Source organism: Thamnophis sirtalis, unplaced genomic scaffold (genome assembly GCF_051295495.1).
Source record: "Thamnophis sirtalis isolate CommonGarterSnake01/CBP01778 unplaced genomic scaffold, rThaSir2_p1.2 scaffold_8, whole genome shotgun sequence".
NCBI lineage: Eukaryota > Metazoa > Chordata > Lepidosauria > Squamata > Natricidae > Thamnophis > Thamnophis sirtalis.
Window position 1 is genome coordinate 1,599,392 of NW_028261388.1, and position 17,949 is coordinate 1,617,340.

Consider the following 17,949-nt stretch of genomic DNA (forward strand, 5'->3'; position numbering starts at 1 on the left):
GTGTTTTCCAGCCCTCTCTAAGCTGTTAACAGAGTCAGCCTCTTGCTCCCAACAATCTGGGTCCTCATTTTTCCCCACTTTGGAAGGACGGGAGGCTGAGTCAACCCTGAGCTAGTAAGATTCAAACTGCTAAATTGCTGGCAGTCGGCACGCAGCAGAAGTAGCCTGCAGTACTGCACTCTCACCACTGCGCCACACAACTCTGATGATCTTACGTAGCTGGGTCATGAAATGATCTGTAAGAAAAGAACCAAGCTCAGATAGCACCAAGGACCCCACACTCCTCCTTTTTAGCACTGATGATGTTCCCCAGTTGGGTCATGAAACATCTGCAAGAAAACCACCCAGCCCAGAGACCACCAAGGCGATTCAACCACGAGCTACAAATATTCTCTTCTCTCCGTTCCTCCAATCCCGTTTCTTCACCTGCGTGGAGTAACATCCCCACCAGGCTCCAGGAGAATTCGGGCGGGACAACCTGAGCAGGTGAGCAGACTCAGCCTCAGGAGGCGTGGCAGGGCGAGGATTGGCCAATGAGGGTTGTAGCCTAGAAGCCTAAGAGATGAGGGGCTTCTCAGTGGTCCTTGATGGAGCTTGGAGCGTCACCAAGGAAACCAGGCAGACCAAAGGATGATGCTTTTAAGCAGTGCTTCTCAACCTTGGCGACTTTAAGTCCTGTGGACTTCAACTCCCAGAATCCCCCAGCCAGCACAGCTGGCTGGGGGATTCTGGGAGTTGAAGTCCACAGGACTTCAAGTCGCCAAGGTTGAGAAACACTGCTTTTAAGCTTCTGCAGAGGGTGGCTGGGAGCCCACCACACCCGGTGTGTCCCGCCCCGCTTCAAAGCTTGAAGGAGTTTCTCCTGCTTGAGCAGGGGGTTGGACTAGAGGACCTCCAAGGTCCCTTCCGACTCTGCAATTCTGTACTTTATGAGTTGGCCTTCTTCTTCCCACTCAACGCCCCTCACCCCCAGCGGCAAAGAACAATGGATCCTATTGGAAGGGAACATTTTCAACAGCTTCCTCCCTCCACCCCCCACCCCCCAATTTTGGGGTTTCTCTGGGACTTCCCCCAGCAAATGGGCTGTGTCCTCTTTGGGGGAAAGAAACTTTTTATTTTTATTTATACATGTTACCATCATTATACCTCCATTTAAACTACAATTGGTTTAATTGTTATCCCTCCTTCCTTCCCTCCTTCCTTCCTTCCCTCCTTTTTTTCTCCTTCTCTCCTTCGTTTCCCCTTCCTTTCCTCCTTCCTTCCCTTCTTCCCCTTCTCTCTCCTACATTCCCTCCTTCCTTCCCTCCTTTCTTCTCTCCTACTCTCCTTCTTTCCCTCCTTCCTTCCCTCCTCCTTCCCTCCTCTCCTTCCCTCCTTCCTTCCCTCCTTCCTTCCTTCCCTCCTTTCTTTTCTCCTTCTCTCCTTCCTTTCCCCTTCCTTTCCTCCTTCCTTCCCCCTTCCTTCTCTCCTACATTCCCTCCTTCCTTCCCTCCTTTCTTCTCTCCTTCCTTCCCTCCTTCCTTCCTTCCCTCCTTTCTTTTCTCCTTCTCTCCTTCCTTTCCCCCTTCCTTCCCTCCTTCCTTCCTTCCCTCCTTTCTTTTCTCCTTCTCTCCTTCCTTTCCCCCTTCCTTTCCTCCCTTCCTTCCCCCTTTCCTTCTCTCCTACATTCCCTCCTTCCTTCCCTCCTTTCTTCTCTCCTTCCTTCCCTCCTTCCTTCCTTCCCTCCTTTCTTTTCTCCTTCCTCCCTTCCTTTCCCCTTCCTTTCCTCCTTCCTTCCCCCTTCCTTCCCTCCTTTCTTCTCTCCTTCCTTCCCTCCTTTCTTCTCTCCTTCCTTCCCTCTTTCCTTCCCTCCTTTCTTCTCTCCTTCCTTCCCTCCTTTCTTCTCTCCTTCCTTCCTTCCCTCCTTCCTTCCCTCCTTTCTTCTCTCCTTCCTTCCCTCCTTCCCTCCTTGCTTTCCTCCCTCCTTCCTATCCCCTTTCTTCTCTTTCTTCTCTCCTTCCTTCCTTCCTCCTCTCCTTTCCCTCCTCTCCTTCCCCTTCCTCCCCTTTACCCTTCCCCTCTTCTTCCCATTCCTTCCCTCTTTCCTACTCTTACATTCCCTCCCATTCTTCCTCTGCCTTTCCCTTTCTCCTATTCCTCTCCTTTCTCCTCTCCTTCCTATCTTGGGGGAAAGAAACTTAAGGCTCGCCTTTCCCTGTGGTTTTCAGCGGCTACAATAAATTGGCTGATGCAGCTCACCAGACAGTCAAATTACATCTTTATTTTTGTATTTTGCCCTTCAGCAAAAATGGCAGACGGGCTAGGAACATCCAGTCACATATACGGAAGGGGAAGGAAGGAAGGAGGGAAGGAAGGAAGGAAGGAAGGAACAAAAAGAAAAATAGAAATATAGAAGAGGTCTGAATTGGACTTCAGCACAGGGAAGTCTTCATCCTCATCCTGGTTTCACTCCGGTTCCCGCCAAGCGATCCAATTTCCATTCCTTTGGCGGAGCTGAAACGCAGAGTGCTGATCCCCCCCCCCAAAAAAAAATAATATCCAGGATGTGATTAACTGCTGGGTCTGGGGAAGCTCCCCGTTTTTCTCCCTCTTCCGCCTCTGTGTCCTCCTTCCGAACGAGGAGGACATAGACGATGCAGAAGGACAGGAAACAGCAGACTTCGAATAAAAGCTGGATGCCCACGAACCTGGGAGAGGACGAGAAACACGAGGGTCGTTTGCAAAACAGCTTCCCTCGCTCGCTCCTCTGTTGCAGGGAAACAAGAGCCTAATAATAAATGCTTAATAAATGCGAATTTCATTTCTCCTTGTGTTTCTTAAGAATAGTAGCCGGATAACCCAGTATTGCCCGGGCAATATTTATTTATAGGGGGGGAAGTGTCTAGGACAGTGTTTCTCAACCTTGGCAACTTGAAGATGTCCGGACTTCAACTCCCAGAATTCCCCAGCCAGCATTCCCAGCCAGGGAGGGAAGAAGGGAAGGAGAGGGAGGGAAGGAGGAGGACAGCAAGAAGGAAGGAAGGAAGGAAGGAATGGAGAAAGTAAGAAAAGGATGAAGGGAAGTTGAGGAGAGGGAAGGGGAGAAGAGGGAAGGGGAAGGAGGAAGCCGGGAAGGCACAATGGGAAAAAGAAGAAAAAATGAGAAGAAGGGAAGAGAGGAAAGGGAGGAGGGGAGAGATGAGGAAAGGAAAGGGAAAGGACTGAGAGGGGGGAAGGAAGGAGAATGGAGGAAGGGAAAGAGAAGGAAGGAGAAAGAGGGAGGGAGGAAGAGGAAGAAGGGGAGGGAGAGGAAAGGAAGGAGGAGGGAGAGAAGAAAGGAAAGGACAAAGGGATAGACAGGCATTCGCTGGCTGGGGAATTCTGGGAGTTGAAGTCCGGACATCTTCAAGTTGCCAAGGTTGAGAAACACTGGCCCAGACCAAACGTAATTTCTAACGTTGGGTTTTCTCACTTACTAGAGGGCGCCCCCTGGTGGAGGACTGTGAAGCCGTTACCGTGGCAACTGCACAGTAGGAGCCATTTTACGGCAGTACAGAAGCCATTTTAAGGCACAACAGGCTGTATCATAACAGAACGTACAGCCTGAGGGCTGTTAGGGACGTCTTACCACCCATAGTATTTGTTTCCAAGGGAGTAGGAAGCCAGGATCGAGCAAAGGGAGAGGACTTACCTTTTGCGGAAGGCTGTGTGGTCGTAGTATCGGCATCCTGCTCTCTTTTTGCACTTATATTGCCACAGGAGACAGGTGGTGTCGATAGCACTGCCGTAGACCACGGGCGCAGGCAACCAGGCTGAGAAAGAAGCAAAGGGTTCGAATCCCAGTAAGGGTATGGCTAGCTGATGAGGGCTAAATCGCTTGAAATAGATCTATACTAGTTTCCCTTCATTTATTTACCAGCAAAAATGCAACATGTATGTATATATGTATGTATGTATGTATGTAGTCCTTGAGTTCAGTTAGTGGTCGTTCCAAGTTACAATGGCACTGAAAAAAGTGACTTATGACCACTTTTCACACTTACGACTGTTGCAGCATCCTCAGGGTTATGTGATCAGAGGTCAGAGGCTTGGCATCTGATTTATATTTATGACGGTCGCAGTGTCCTGGGACACATGATCCTCTTTTGTGACCTTTCAACAAGCAAAGTCAATGGGGGAGCCAGTGTTGTGGCCCACCAGTGGCCAGTGGGGCTGGCAGAAGAGCCGGACAGCGAGGAGGTTGGGGAGGAAGATGGGCCAGTCCTGGAGTCTGGGGAAGGCTCCGAGGAGGGCTCTGTGTCAGAGGCAGAGAGGGGGCCAGGGGCCGTCTGACAGTTATCAGCTGCCTTCGGAGTCGGACATCAGTGAGGCAGAAGAACAGCTGGAGCCTGTTCCCAGTGTGCGCATGCGCAGAGCGGCCAGAAGACGAGAACAACTCAGAAATTCAAGGTCGATGTGGGAGTAAAGCCACAGGTGGACGGTGAATGGCCCCTCCCATTTTGCAGGAAACAAATCATTCATTAGATTTGTTCCAGGAGTGTGAAGATCTGTCCGTGAATCCCAGAGACTCTGTGCCCAGCCTTTCCTTCCACAGCACCTCATTGGGACAATATTGACATGGCAGCTTTCCAAGATAGATAAGGTCTGTGGCCATAAAGCCACCTTTGAAAGACTGTTTGCCGGGCCTTTGCTGAAGGTGAATGGGAGGAATTCACGTTCGTTTAATAAAAGGGGTTTTGTTGGGACCAGGCCTCTGCCTCGGGCTCTTTGGGGAAGCCTACAGGTCAGAAAAGCCAGATTCACTCAACAATCGTGTTACTGTCCTAACAACTGCAGTGATTCGCTTAACAACGGTGGCAAGAAAGACCGTGAAACGGGACTAACAAATGTCTCGCTTAGCGACAGAAATGTGGGGCTCGATTGTGGTCGTATGTTGAGGACCACCTGCCCATTTCCTGCCACCGCCGGATGCTTGTTTCCCCAGGGAGTGCCTGGAGCTGTGGAAGGGGGCTCCAGGGAGGCCTCCTCTTGCGTTTCCAGCCCCAAAATGTCATTTTCATCCTGAAGGCCTCCTTCGGCTGGGGAAATGCGGCCTTCATTTCCTGCCTCTCCAGGCCCTGAACTGTCCCAGGTGCTGAAGCTGCAGGCGGCTGGATCTGCTCAGTCGAGCTCTTCCTGCTTTCCCATCCCAGGAGGGAAGGGAAGAGGGAAAGGGAAAGGGGGGGAAGGAGAGGGGAGGAGAGGAAAGAAAAGGAGTGGAAAAGGAAGTGAAAGGAAAGGAAAAGGGAAAAGAAAAGAGAGGAAGGAAAGGGGAGGGGAGGAAGCAGAATGGAGGAAGGGTAGAAGGAGGAAGTAAAAAGAGGGAGGGAGGGAGGAAGATAGGTGGAAGGGAGGATAGAGCAAAGAGAGGGAGGAAAAGGGAGGGAAGAAGGGAAGGAGATGGAGGGAAGGGGAGGACAGCAAGAAGGAAGGAAGGAAGGAAGGAATGGAGAAAGTAAGAAAAGGATGAAGGGAAGTTGAGGAGAGGGAAGGGGAGAAGAGGGAAGGGGAAGGAGGAAGCAGGGAAGGCACAATGGGAAAAAGAAGAAAAAATGAGAGGAAGGGAAGAGGGAAAGGGAGGAGAGATGAGGAAAGGAAAGGGAAAGGACTGAGAGGGGGGGAAGGAAGGAAGGAGAATGGAGGAAGGGAAAGAGAAGGAAGGAGAAAGAGGCAGGAAGAGGAAGAAGGGGAGGGAGAGGAAAGGAAGGAGGAGGGAGAGAAGAAAGGAAGGGACAAATGGAGAAAGTAAGAAAACGATGGAGGGAAGGGGAGAAGAGAGAAGGGGAAGGAGGAAGCAGGGAAGGAACAATGGGAAAAAGAAGAAAAATGAGAGGAAGGGAAGAGGGAAAGGGAGGAGGGGAGAGATGAGGAAAGGAAAGGGAAAGGACTGAGAGGGGGGGAAGGAAGGAAGGAGAATGGAGGAAGGGAAAGAGAAGGAAGGAGAAAGAGGCAGGAAGAGGAAGAAGGGGAGGGAGAGGAAAGGAAGGAGGAGGGAGAGAAGAAAGGAAGGGACAAATGGAGAAAGTAAGAAAACGATGGAGGGAAGAGGAGAAGAGAGAAGGGGAAGGAGAAAGCAGGGAAGGAACAATGGGAGAAAGGAAGAAAAGAAGGGAGGAAATGAAAGGTGGAGTTGGCAGATGTGCTCTGCATTGTAATGACATGTAGGAAGGCCCAGGAGGGACGAGGGGATCGGAGAAGAGCTGCCTAGTGGTCAGAGAAAGGAACCCAGGAAGCTCCCACCCTCACTGATCCGCCTGCAAAGCGAGAAGGCGGAAGACTGGCAAGGGTCCCTTAGCGCCACCTGACAATAAACCAGCGTGAGCTCATCTGGTTTCCTTGCCTACCAGGTGTGCCTGGCAGGGCTGGCAGCTGTTCTGATCCCCTGATGGAGCCTGGCACAGACCCCCCTTGGCAGAGAACTGGGCACGTCTGAGGCCCTGGGAGGAGGGAGGGTGAGAACACCAACCCAGCTCCCAGTCTGGTTTTTTTTAAAAAAAAATTCACGCATTTGTTTAAACCTCAACCTGCTTCTTAGATTGCTAAAAATTCAGCCCATTTCCCAGAATTCCCGATGGAACCGGCCTTGGAAGTTGACTTACCTAGAACTCTCAAGAGCATAAACTGCAGGCCCAGGGCGAAGGATTTGTCCTGTTTCTTGACGCTCCTAAAACTCCAAGGAAAAAAGTTTTGGTTGGGAATAAATATGCACATCTGTGCTAGTCGTTCCCGACTCTAGGAGGCGCTGCTCCTCTCCGTTTAAAAGCTGAAGAGCCAGCACTGTCCGAAGACGTCTCCGTGGTCATGTGGCTGGCATGACTCAATGCCCGAAGGCGCACGGAACGCTGCTCCCTTCCCACCAAAGGTGGCTCCTGTTTTTCTACTTGCATTTTTTTACGTGCTTTCAAACTGCTAGGTTGGCAGAAGCTGGGACGAGTCACGGGAGCTCACGCCGTTACGCGGCTCTAGGGATTCGAACCGCCAATCTTTCTGATCAACAAGCTCGGTGTCTTAGCCCCTGAGCCACCGCGTCCCTTTGAAATGTGCACGTGGGGAGGGGGAATATTGGGGCTCTCTTTCAAAAGGCAACTGGGCTGGGATTTTTTTTAAATGTTTCTCCAGGAAGAAGAAAGTTTAAAAGTTTAAAAGTTAGTTTAAAAGTTAGTTTAAAAGTTTAAAAGTTTAAAAGTGTTTAAAAGTTTAAAAGTGTTTAAAAGTTTAAAAGTGTTTAAAAGTTTAAAAGTTTAAAAGTTTAAAAGTTTAAAAGTTTAAAAGTTTAAAAGTTTAAAAGTTTAAAAGTTTAAAAGTTTAAAAGTTTAAAAGTTTAAAAGTTTAAAAGTTTAAAAGTTTAAAAGTTTAAAAGTTTAAAAGTTTAAAAGTTTAAAAGTTTAAAAGTTTAAAAGTTTAAAAGTTTAAAAGTTTAAAAGTTTAAAAGTTTAAAAGTTTAAAAGTTTAAAAGTTTAAAAGTTTAAAAGTTTAAAAGTTTAAAAGTTTAAAAGTTTAAAAGTTTAAAAGTTTAAAAGTTTAAAAGTTTAAAAGTTTAAAAGTTTAAAAGTTTAAAAGTTTAAAAGTTTAAAAGTTTAAAAGTTTAAAAGTTTAAAAGTTTAAAAGTTTAAAAGTTGTTTAAAAGTTTATAGTTTAAAAGTTTAAAAGTTTAAAAGTTTAAAAGTTTAAAAGTTTAAAAGTTTAAAAGTTTAAAAGTTTAAAAGTTTAAAAGTTTAAAAGTTTAAAAGTTTAAAAGAAGTTTCAAAGTTTCAAAGTTTCAAAGTTTCAAAGTTTCAAAGTTTCAAAGTTTCATAGTATTTGCATGCCGCCCAATCCCGTGGGACTCCGGGCGGCTAACAATACAAATCAAAAAGAATAGAAGGAGGTAGAAAAGATAGATTTAAAAACACACCATGGACTCCCTTCCAAGTGGGGCTGGACCATATTTTGGGGTCAACAGCCCCAGGCCTGCCGGAACAGCCAGGTTTTAGTGGCCTTAGGGAAGGCAGGGAGAGAGTGGGAAGGGTCCGGATCTCTGCGGGGAGATCATTCAAGAAGACATTTTTGCTTCCCCTTCGTAAAGATCATCAAGGCTGAACACAAATGAATCAACGGACGGACGCCCCCTTGCTTGGCTCCCTGCTTCGGCTACCTGAGAACCAGCACGAAGGCCGGTGTGTGGGAGAGGCTGGCTAGGAATCCGGATATCGCAGCGATGGTAACGAAGGGCATCAGGAGGTGCCCACAGGAGGAGCTGCAGTGGCCGGGCTTGGCGTACCCAATGGCATTGTTGACGATGACGCAGTTGCATCCGGTGTAGTTCTGAAGGAGAAGAAAGTGGAGAGGAGAAGGAGGAGAAAGTCAGGGAAGAAAGAATCAAGAGTAAGAGCAGAATAACAGACGGCGTCTCTATCCTTGGGACTTGAAGACGCGTGGACTTCGACTCCCAGAATTCCCCAGCCACCAAAGTGCCAGGAGTATCCAGCCTTGGGGACTTTAAGACTTGGCTGGCTGGGGAATTCTGGGAGTTGAAGTCCACAAGTCTTCACGTTCTCAACCCTAAATCATTTCGGACAAGTGATTGAAGTGGACTTCAACTCCCAGAGTTCCCCAGCCAGCCTTGTCCATGAGTCTTAAAAGCTGTTTGTAGGCAGGAAGCAGACTCACTTTTAATAGCACCCACCTTTGTCAATGGGCCATTAAAAGGCCTAGGGCGGTCTATTCTACATAACAAAGATCTCCCCCCTTCAGCTCCAGGTGTGATGGGATTAAGGCATGGTAGTATCAGCCCTTTACCCATCTCACCACAGGGCACCTGGGAAGAAGCCCTGTGGGGGGTTTGGGAATGAAACCCCAGTTAGTGAAGTCCAGGCATTGGCCACTCGGTTGCTGAAGTCGTATTTCCTGCAATTGAGTTTGGAGCAGTTTACCTTGAGTTCGTATCTATGGTGAGCTTGAGTGCTTAGAGGTCTTCTAGTCCAGCCCCCTGGCTCAAGCAGGGGACTCTAATAGACAGTGACGTACAACTTGGGAACTTCTAAATCTCGTCTTCCGGAAGAGGCGGTTTGCCCACGGTTGTTCTGAGCCGTGCTACAAATTTGAGCCTTTCTTTTCTGAGAGAGGCTCCTTCGAAATCCGCAGCGCTTCCCCCTCCCCTCCTCACATCTGTAGGAAGTTAGCCCCCCACCCCCCTCTCCTAGGAAAATGAAGTCTCCTGGGAAATATTGAAGAAGCAGAGTGTTCTATTTCTCTGGATCAGAAATGGAGAAACATGTTTTTAGGCAGGAAACAGACTCACTCTTAATAGCCCCCACCTTTTTTAAAAAAGTGGGTGTGCACGTGAGCTGGGTTAGTCTACTCTACATAACAAAGGTAGGATTAGCCTTCCACAGAAACTCGCCGCAGGGCACCTGGGAAAGAAGCAATGCTCAACCACACCTGGATTCAAAACGCAGCCCAGAGAGTTGCCCCTGCATGGCCCCCATGGGAGTCTGACAACCAATCAGAATGCAAAGCTCAAGATCAGCCGAGGTGGCGCAGTGGTTAGGGTGCAGTACTGAAGGCCACTACAGCTGACTGTTATCTGCAGTTCAGCGGTTCTAATCTCACCGGCTCAAGGTTGACTCAGCCTTCCATCCTTCCGAGGTGGGTGAAATGAGGACCCGGATTGTTGGGGGTGATATGCTGACTCTGTAAACCGCTTAGAGAGGGCTGAAAGCCCTATGAAGCGGTATATAAGTCTTAACTGCTATTGCTATTGCTATCAAAGGCCAGAAAGGGCATAAAACCAGGGACTTTCAGCATCTCAGCCCTTCCTTCTCTTCTTCTCCACCAACATTGAAGCATGTGATCCACCTTTTCTGTTCAGGACTCAAGCCACGTGGTCCTGTCCACCATTAAAACCATCTTTCCAAGCAGCCTCCGTGTCTCCGGTGTCTGTTCCCCCCACTTGGAGCCGAACCCAGAGGGACACTTCTTCCAACAATATAAAGGAATGCAAATGTGGATGCAATAAAGGTGCATTTTCTACCTACCAAGATGGTCTTGGTGATGGGATTGAGGTTGATATTGGTGCAGCCTGCAAAGCAAGGGGAGATGTATTCCAGGCGGTCCTGACCACAAACCGGGTTGAAAAAGGAGAGCGAACAATTGCACTTCAGGTTGCAAGCCGTAATCAGCTGCCAATATCCAGAACTATGAAAGGGGGGGGGGGGAATAGATATACATAGAAAGATAGTGTTAGAAATTCTGCTTAGATGCAGCACCGCAGAGCAAATGAAGAGCACAGTCACCATGTGCTCTTCGCCTTTACTGCTCAACTGTTTTACTGTTAACAAGAAACAGAAAATTTAAATACTATGGATGTTTAGCTACAATAGGATATAAGGATTTAGTGTCGTTGAAGGATTTTAGAAATATTAAATGAAATGCCAGTATGTGGTTATGCATTAAATCTTGGTATATTTTACGATGGACGTTTAAATAATTATAGTCAAATAAAAATGGAGGTATAAGGGCAACATGTATAAATGTTTGAGTTAAAATACTTGAGTCGATGTGAATTATGCTTGATGACTGTGGAAGAGATGCACGAAAACCTTTTGTAACCAACTGATACACTTTCTACAGTATGTAAGGAAGGAAGATTTTATGTGTTGTGTTTGTTTTGAAAATAAAATAAAGTAAAATTATATTCGATTCCCAGCAAGGGTATGGCTAGCTGACGAGAGCTAAATAGCTTGAAATAGATCTATACTAGTCTTCCTTTATTTATTTATCAGCACAAATATATATATATTTAGTGTCACAACCCCTGGTATGCCCAAATATGGGAGGAAGCCTACTGCTTCCTTTCTCTGTCTATCGGCTCGTCACAAGAGACCATCCAGACAGAAACCCAATATTTTTACTGTTCCCTTTGTTACATTTGTGTTGCATTTGTGCTGATAAATAAATAAAGGGAGACTAGTATAGATCTATTTCAAGCTATTTAGCTCTCATCAGCTAGCCATACCTTACTGGGATTCGAACCTGGGCTGTATTACATATTAGGCAGATGTGTTAACCACTAAGCCACAAGGTTTTCTTCCTTTATAAGCTGAGCCAGGGAAATAGGTATGTATTTAGTGTCACAAATACATCTCCCTAATATGTAATAAAGCCCAGGTTCGAATCCCAGTAAGGGTATGGCTAGCTGATGAGAGCTAAATAGCTTGAAATAGATCTATATTAGTCTCCCTTTATTTATTTATCAGCACAAATACAACACACACACACACACACACACACAGACACAAACACACAAACACACACACACAGACACAAACACACACAGACACACAGACAGACACAGACAGACACAGACAGACAGACAGACAGATAGACAGACACACACACACACACACACACACACACACATATATATATATATATGTTTTTATTTGTGCTGATATAACAAATATAACAAAGGCAACAGTAAAAATATTGGGTTTCTGTCATGATGGACTCTTGTGACGAGCCGAAGGACAGATGATGGAAGCAGTTAGCTTCCTCCCATAATTGGGGCTTACCAGGGGTTGTAAAAAATCTAATATATATATAATGTTATATTTGTGCTGATAAATATGTATCAGCACAAATATAACACATTTGTAGCAAAGGCAACAAGTAAAAATATTGGGTTTCTGTCTGGATGGTCTCTTGTGACGAGCCGGTGGACAGAGAATGGAAGCAGTGAACTTCCATATTTGGGCATACCAGGGGTTGTGACTTTAAATAAATAAATAAATAAATAAATAAATAAATAAATAAATAAATAAATAAATAAATAAATAAATAAATAAATAAATAAATAAATAAATAAATAAATAAGTAAGTAAGTAAGTAAGTAAGTAAGTAAATAAATAAATAAATAAATAAATAAATAAATAAATAATACATACATACATACATACATACATACATACATACATACATACATGAAACAGAAAATTCAACCTGGAACAAAAGCGCATACAGCAGTGTTGGTGAACCTTTTCGTCACCAAGTGGCCAAAATCAGAAAGTGCGCGCAGGCGTGCCGGGAACTGGAAGAGCGGCTGCCCGGTTGCGCATTCATGTGCCGCCCAGCTGTTCTTCCAGGTTCTGGTGCTCCTGCGTGCGCAAAGACCAGCTGACCTGTACAGATGCGAGCACCGGAACCTGGAAGAGCAGCTGGCGATGCCCAGAGAGAGGGTGTGTGTGTGTGTGAGCCCAAGTCTGTGTACCTTCCGGAGTAGTCCAGCCCTGCCACCGTCTGGGTGGGGCAGCCCATGAAGAGGAGGGGGATGTCAAAGAGGGCGCAAAAGGCCATGCTGATGATGCACAGGAGAGTCGCCTGCTGGAGAGAGAAGTTGCAGGTCTTTATGATGACCCCGCCGAGGATAATTCCCAGCATGGCTCCCGGGATGTTGACGGCACCTGCGGGCCGGAGGGAGAGAGAGAGCACAAAGGGGATGTTTAGGGCTGCCCCAAAGAAGAGGGGGCTCAAATTGTTTTTTCCAAAGCCCCCCCAAAGACAAGGAGCAATGGATGGACACTCATCAAGGGGAGAAGCAAGCTGGATGTCAGGCCTGCAGCCATCTTTGCTTTTCAGATTTCAGATTTCAGATTTAGTTTATTTGTATGCCGCCCTTCTCCAGGAGGGACTCAGGGCGGCGAACAACTCAAAAGGGGGAAAAGGGGATACAAACACAATACATATAATTAAAATACACAAGAGTCACACAGCCATACAAGTCGAGAGAGGAGGGGAACTCATCAACCCCAGGCCTGCCGGCACAGCCAGGTTTTGACGGCTTTCCGGAAGGCCTGGAGAGAGGTGAGGGTCCGAATCTCGGCGGGGAGTTCATTCCAAAGGGCCGGAGCTGCCACAGAGAAGGCCCTCCCCCGGGTAGTAGCCAGATGGCATTGGCTGGTAGACGGAACCCGGAGGAGGCCGACCCTGTGTGATCTAAGGGGTCTGTGGGAGGTAATTGGCAGCAGGCGGTCTCTCAAGTACCCAGGTCCAATACCATGAAGGGCTTTATAAGTTACGACTAGCACTTGGGAGCGTATCCGGAGACCGATCGGTAACCAGTGCAGCTCGCGGAGGATAGGTGTAACGTGGGTGTACCGAGGTGCACCCACAATCGCTCGCGCGGCTGCGTTCTGGACGAGTTGAAGTCTCCGAATACTCTTCAAAGGCTGCCCCATGTAGAGCGCATTGCAGTAGTCCAGTAGTCAGATCTTTGGCCTGCCACAATTTCCATTCTTCTGCTATGCATTTTCTATGGTGGGAAAATGGGATTGTATAGAGTTAGATGCTATGTAGCCATAACAACATTCTTTCTAGAAAACCAAGGTCATCCTTTGTCTTTGAACCTTTGCACCTGACCGGAACTGGATGGGTGGAAGCTGCCAGCGTGGCAGTGGGAGATTGGACCCTGGGATGGATTTGTGGGTGGGTGTGGGGGAAAGATCATGAACTTTCAGCCAGGTGGGGGAAACCAGGAAGCTTTCAGATTCAGGTTTTCCCAGCTGTGGCTCTCTTCATAAATTGGAACTTTTGAGCAATCCTTTGCCTCGGACTCTGATTTACTTCTGGATGCTATTTGGAACCCTGGCCCTGGGATTGAGGAGCAACTTCCTAACAGTGAGGACAATTAACCAATGGAACTGCTCGCCACCAGAAGTTGTGGGTGATGCTCCATCACCCACAACTTTGAAGAAGAGACTGGAGACTTGTATGAAACGGCCTAGGATGGTCTCCTGCTTGAGCAGAGGGCTGGACTAGACCACCTCCAAGGTCCCTTCCAGCTCTATTCAGATTCTGAATGGCGCACCTGCGGTGGCTGGCATCCCGATTGGCACTCGGCTGGCAGATGGATTGGTCGGTTTTGGTGGTTGTGGAAGTCCTACCCTGATGGGCCACAGCCGTGGGTGGGCCAGGCACACTGTGGCTACTTCAGTAAACCATGGATAGAGAGTCCTTGACTTACAACATAATTACAGACAATAAAGGCTGGATATATATCTTAGATCAGTGTTTCTCAACCTTGGCGACTTTAAGTCCTGTGGACTTCAATTCCCAGAATCCCCCAGCCAGCGCAGCTGCGCTGGCTGGGGGATTCTGGGAATTGAAGTCCACAGGACTTAAAGTCACCAAGGTTGAAAAACGCTGTATTAGATAAATAAAGAATTATATGGGAAGAGTAATCGGAGGGTTCGCCATCAAAAGGGGGAAACGAAGGCTGCCATGTCAAATGCCCAGAGTTGTTTTGATACAACTCGACTTACAACACTTCATTTAGTGACCGTTCAAAGTTATGACGGCAATGGAAAAAAACCTGACTCGTGACTGTGTTTTTTTGCAATTACGACTTCCAGCCTCCCCACCGTCACACGATCGAAATTTGGCAACCGACCCGTATTTACGACGGTTGCAGTGTCTGGGGGGGGGGATGTGATTCCCCTTTTGCGACCTTCCGGCCCGAGACGTCAATGGGAAATCCAGGTTCGCTTAACAACGGGTTACTCGTTTAACACCAGCAGGGATTCACTTAACAACTGTGGCAAGGAAAGTGGTAAAAGGGGAGCGAAATTCACCCGACCCGCTGTCTCGCTTAGCAACGGAAGGGTGGTGGGTCGAGGACTACCTGGAAATATTCATGACTAGGTAGCCCTTAGCACATACATACTAGTCGTTCCTGATTCTAGGGGGCGCTGCTCATCTACGTTTCAAAGCCGAAGAGCCAGCGCTGTCCGAAGACGTCTCCGTGGTCATGTGGCTGGCATGACTCAACTCCCGAAGCCACACGGAACGCTGTTCCCTTCCCACCAAAGGTGGTTCCTATTTTTTCTACTTGCATTTTTTAAAATGTGTTTTCAAACTGCTAGGTTTGGCAGAAGCTGGGACAAGTCACGGGAGCTCACTCTGTTAAGCGGTGCTGGGGATTCGAACCGCCGAACTGCTGACCTTTTCTGATCGGCAAGCTCAGCCTCTTAGCCCCTGAGCCACCGCGTCCCAGGTAGCCCTTACCTGGCCCCAAAGGTGCTTTTTCAAGACGCCCCTTTGGCGCAACCACGACTGGGATTATTATATTTATATGCCGCCCTGAGTCCCCTTCGGGGGGAAAAGGGCGACATATAAATATAATAAATGATAATGAAATGATAATGATGGGATGACTGAGAATCTCCCAGGGGTGGGTTCCTGCCAGTTCTAACCTCTTCTAGAGAAGAGGTTCCACAAATCTACCGTGCCGTTTAGAACCGGTTCCAGCTCCCTCCCTCCGCCCGTCCGCACATCATCAAGATGAAGAGTGAGAGGAGGAATTCTGGGAGTTGAAGTCCACAAGTCTTAAAGCTGTCAAGTTTGAACACCGCTGGGGCTTTTTTTCCCTAAAGGGTTAGGGGTGCGAGGGCCTTGTAACTTGACAGCTTTAAGACTTGTGTGCTTCAAATGCCAGAGTTTCTGAGCCAATATGACTGGAGGAGGAATTCTGGGAGTTGAAGTCCACAAGTCTTAAAGCTGTCAAGTTTGAACACCCCTGGGGCTTTTTTTTCTAAAGGGTTAGGGGTGCGAGGGTCTTGTAACTTGACAGCTTTAAGACTTGCGTGCTTCAAATGCCAGAGTTCCTGAGCCAACATTTTGGTTGCAAGAGCATTGTTAAGTGAGTTTCACCATATTTTACAAGTTGGACATGTCCGCCCAGTCACATGGCTGGCAAGCCACTCCCACCTGGTCACATGGCCGGCAAGCCACTCCCACCCAATCACATGGCCGGCAAGCCACTCCCACCCAATCACATGGCCGGCAAGCCACTCCCACCCGATCACATGGCCGGCAAGCCACTCCTACCCGATCACCTGGCCGGCAAGCCACTCCCACCCGGTCACATGGCCAGCAAGCCACTCCCACAAAGCAGGCCACACCTACAGAAGAGGTTCTAAAAAAATTTGAAACCCACCACTGGAACCTTACCTAGGATCATGTTGGCCAGGGACGCGGAGAGAGCAAATTGCTGCTCCAGGAATTTAGCCAGGAAAGTGGACAAGCCAGCAATCATGGATGACAGGTTCACCATCGCGAAAACCACCATGACGAAAACCGGATTCTTGAGGTTTCTCAGTAAGACCAACGGAAACACTGCAAAATGCCGGAGGGAAAGAAACCGGAGCAAGGTTGCAAAAAAGGAAAGATTAACAATAGGTGCCAAGGATAAGGGTGGTCCTCGACTTACGACCACAATCGAGCCCGTTGTTTTGGTGGTTAAGCGTTCAACATTTGCTGAGCGAGTTTTGCCCCAGCCCACAACTTTCCTTGCCGCAATTGTTAAGTGAATCGCTGCCGTTGTTAAGCGAGTCACACTGTTTTTAACGACTGATCAAAGTTAAAAGGGCACTGGAAAAAGTGGCTTGCGGCCGTTTTACACACTTACGACCGTTGCTGTATCCGGTGGTCACCTGATCAAAACGCTTGGCAACTGGCATGTACTTATGACTGTTCTCTGTCCTGAGGCCTTCCGGCAAGCAAAGTCAGTGTGGAAGCCAGATTCGCTTAGCAACCGTGTTTGTGACTTAATAACGGCAGGGATTCGCTTAACAACGGTGGCTGGAAAAATGGGGCGAAACTCACTTAAGAACTCTCTCGCTTAGCAACGGGAATGTTGCGCTCAATTTGTGGCCATAGGTTGAGGACTATTTGCATTTTTTTAAAATCGCATGCCTGCCCTACATCTTTAAAAATGGGGCCAGTCGTGGCAGTGATGTTGTGTTTAGTGAGATAGATCTATCTATCTATCTATCTATCTATCTATCTATCTATCTATCTATCTATCTATCTATCTATCTATCTATATCTATCTATATCTATCTATATCTATCTATATCTATCTATATCTATCTATATCTATCTATATCTATCTTACAATCTGACGACCGTCATTTAGAAGGGAAAAGTGGGCTGCAGAGATCCCTGGGAGATTTAGCCCAAAGGGGCTTTTTCAGGAGGCAACTGGACTTTCTGGTTTTTTCCTTTTGAAGACGTTTCTCTTCTCCTCCAAGAAGCTTCTTCAGCTCTGACTGGATGGTGGGGAAGGGAAGGGTTTATATTCCTTGCAGACAGCTGGTCCTTTGCATCCTTTGAGAGGGTCCTTGAGGCCACTTGGAGGTTTTATCTGTGTCCTCAGGGTCCCCTGAGTGGTGCAAATGGATGTGGAACCGTTCCAAGGAGATTCCACACCCATTTGCTCTACTCAGGGAATGGTCCCAAACCATGAAGGGCTTTAAAGGTGACGACCAACCTCTTGAATTGCACCCGGAAGCAAACCGACAGCCAATGCAGCTCCCGGAGGAGAGGTGAGACATCCGCACATCGGGCTGTGAACAAAACCAGTGGTGGGATTCCAAATCTTTTCCGACTCGTCCTATGAGAGAGTGCTTGGCTCGCACAGCACTCAAAGGCCACATCGGGAACGACACTTCAGAGAAATAATTTTTTTTTTAACGGCGTCCTTTTTAAATCGGGACTTTTTGAACGTGCAGCGGGACACGGGACAAATTTTGAAAAATCGTGACTGTCCCGCCAAAAGCGGGACGTCTGGTCACCTTACTCAGAAACCGCCCTCGGCGTGAGCGCTGGTGAGCTGAGCTTCTTTCTTAGCTGCTGAGGTGTGGCAATGCGCTGTACCGCGTGAATCAGCTGAGCTAAAAAAACAAGGGAATCTAGGACAGGGAACAATGGGGATGGGAGGGCCGGACCAGCCAGAGGTGGTATTTGCCGGTTCTCCGCACTACTCAAAATTTCCGCTACCGGTTCGCCTGAACTGTTCCAAACCGGCTGAATACCTCCTCTAGGGACCCAGCATTTGGCACCAACTGGCGCTTCCAGATGCTCTTCAAGGACAGCCCCATGTAGAGCGTGTTGCGA

At 47.8% G+C, this 17,949-nt stretch overlaps 1 protein-coding gene across 1 annotated transcript in view; it reads right to left on the reverse strand.

Annotated features, from left to right (window-relative positions):
- Nucleotides 1–2,434: 2,434 nt before the first annotated feature.
- The window catches only part of SLCO2B1 (solute carrier organic anion transporter family member 2B1), a 43,884-nt gene continuing 28,369 nt past the window's right edge, over nucleotides 2,435–17,949 (reverse strand). Inside the window, 7 exon segments of the mRNA XM_087722016.1 lie at nucleotides 2,435–2,687; nucleotides 3,671–3,791; nucleotides 6,618–6,682; nucleotides 8,153–8,322; nucleotides 10,035–10,194; nucleotides 12,266–12,458; nucleotides 16,003–16,167. Coding sequence (XP_087578142.1) covers nucleotides 2,435–2,687; nucleotides 3,671–3,791; nucleotides 6,618–6,682; nucleotides 8,153–8,322; nucleotides 10,035–10,194; nucleotides 12,266–12,458; nucleotides 16,003–16,167 — 1,127 coding nt within the window.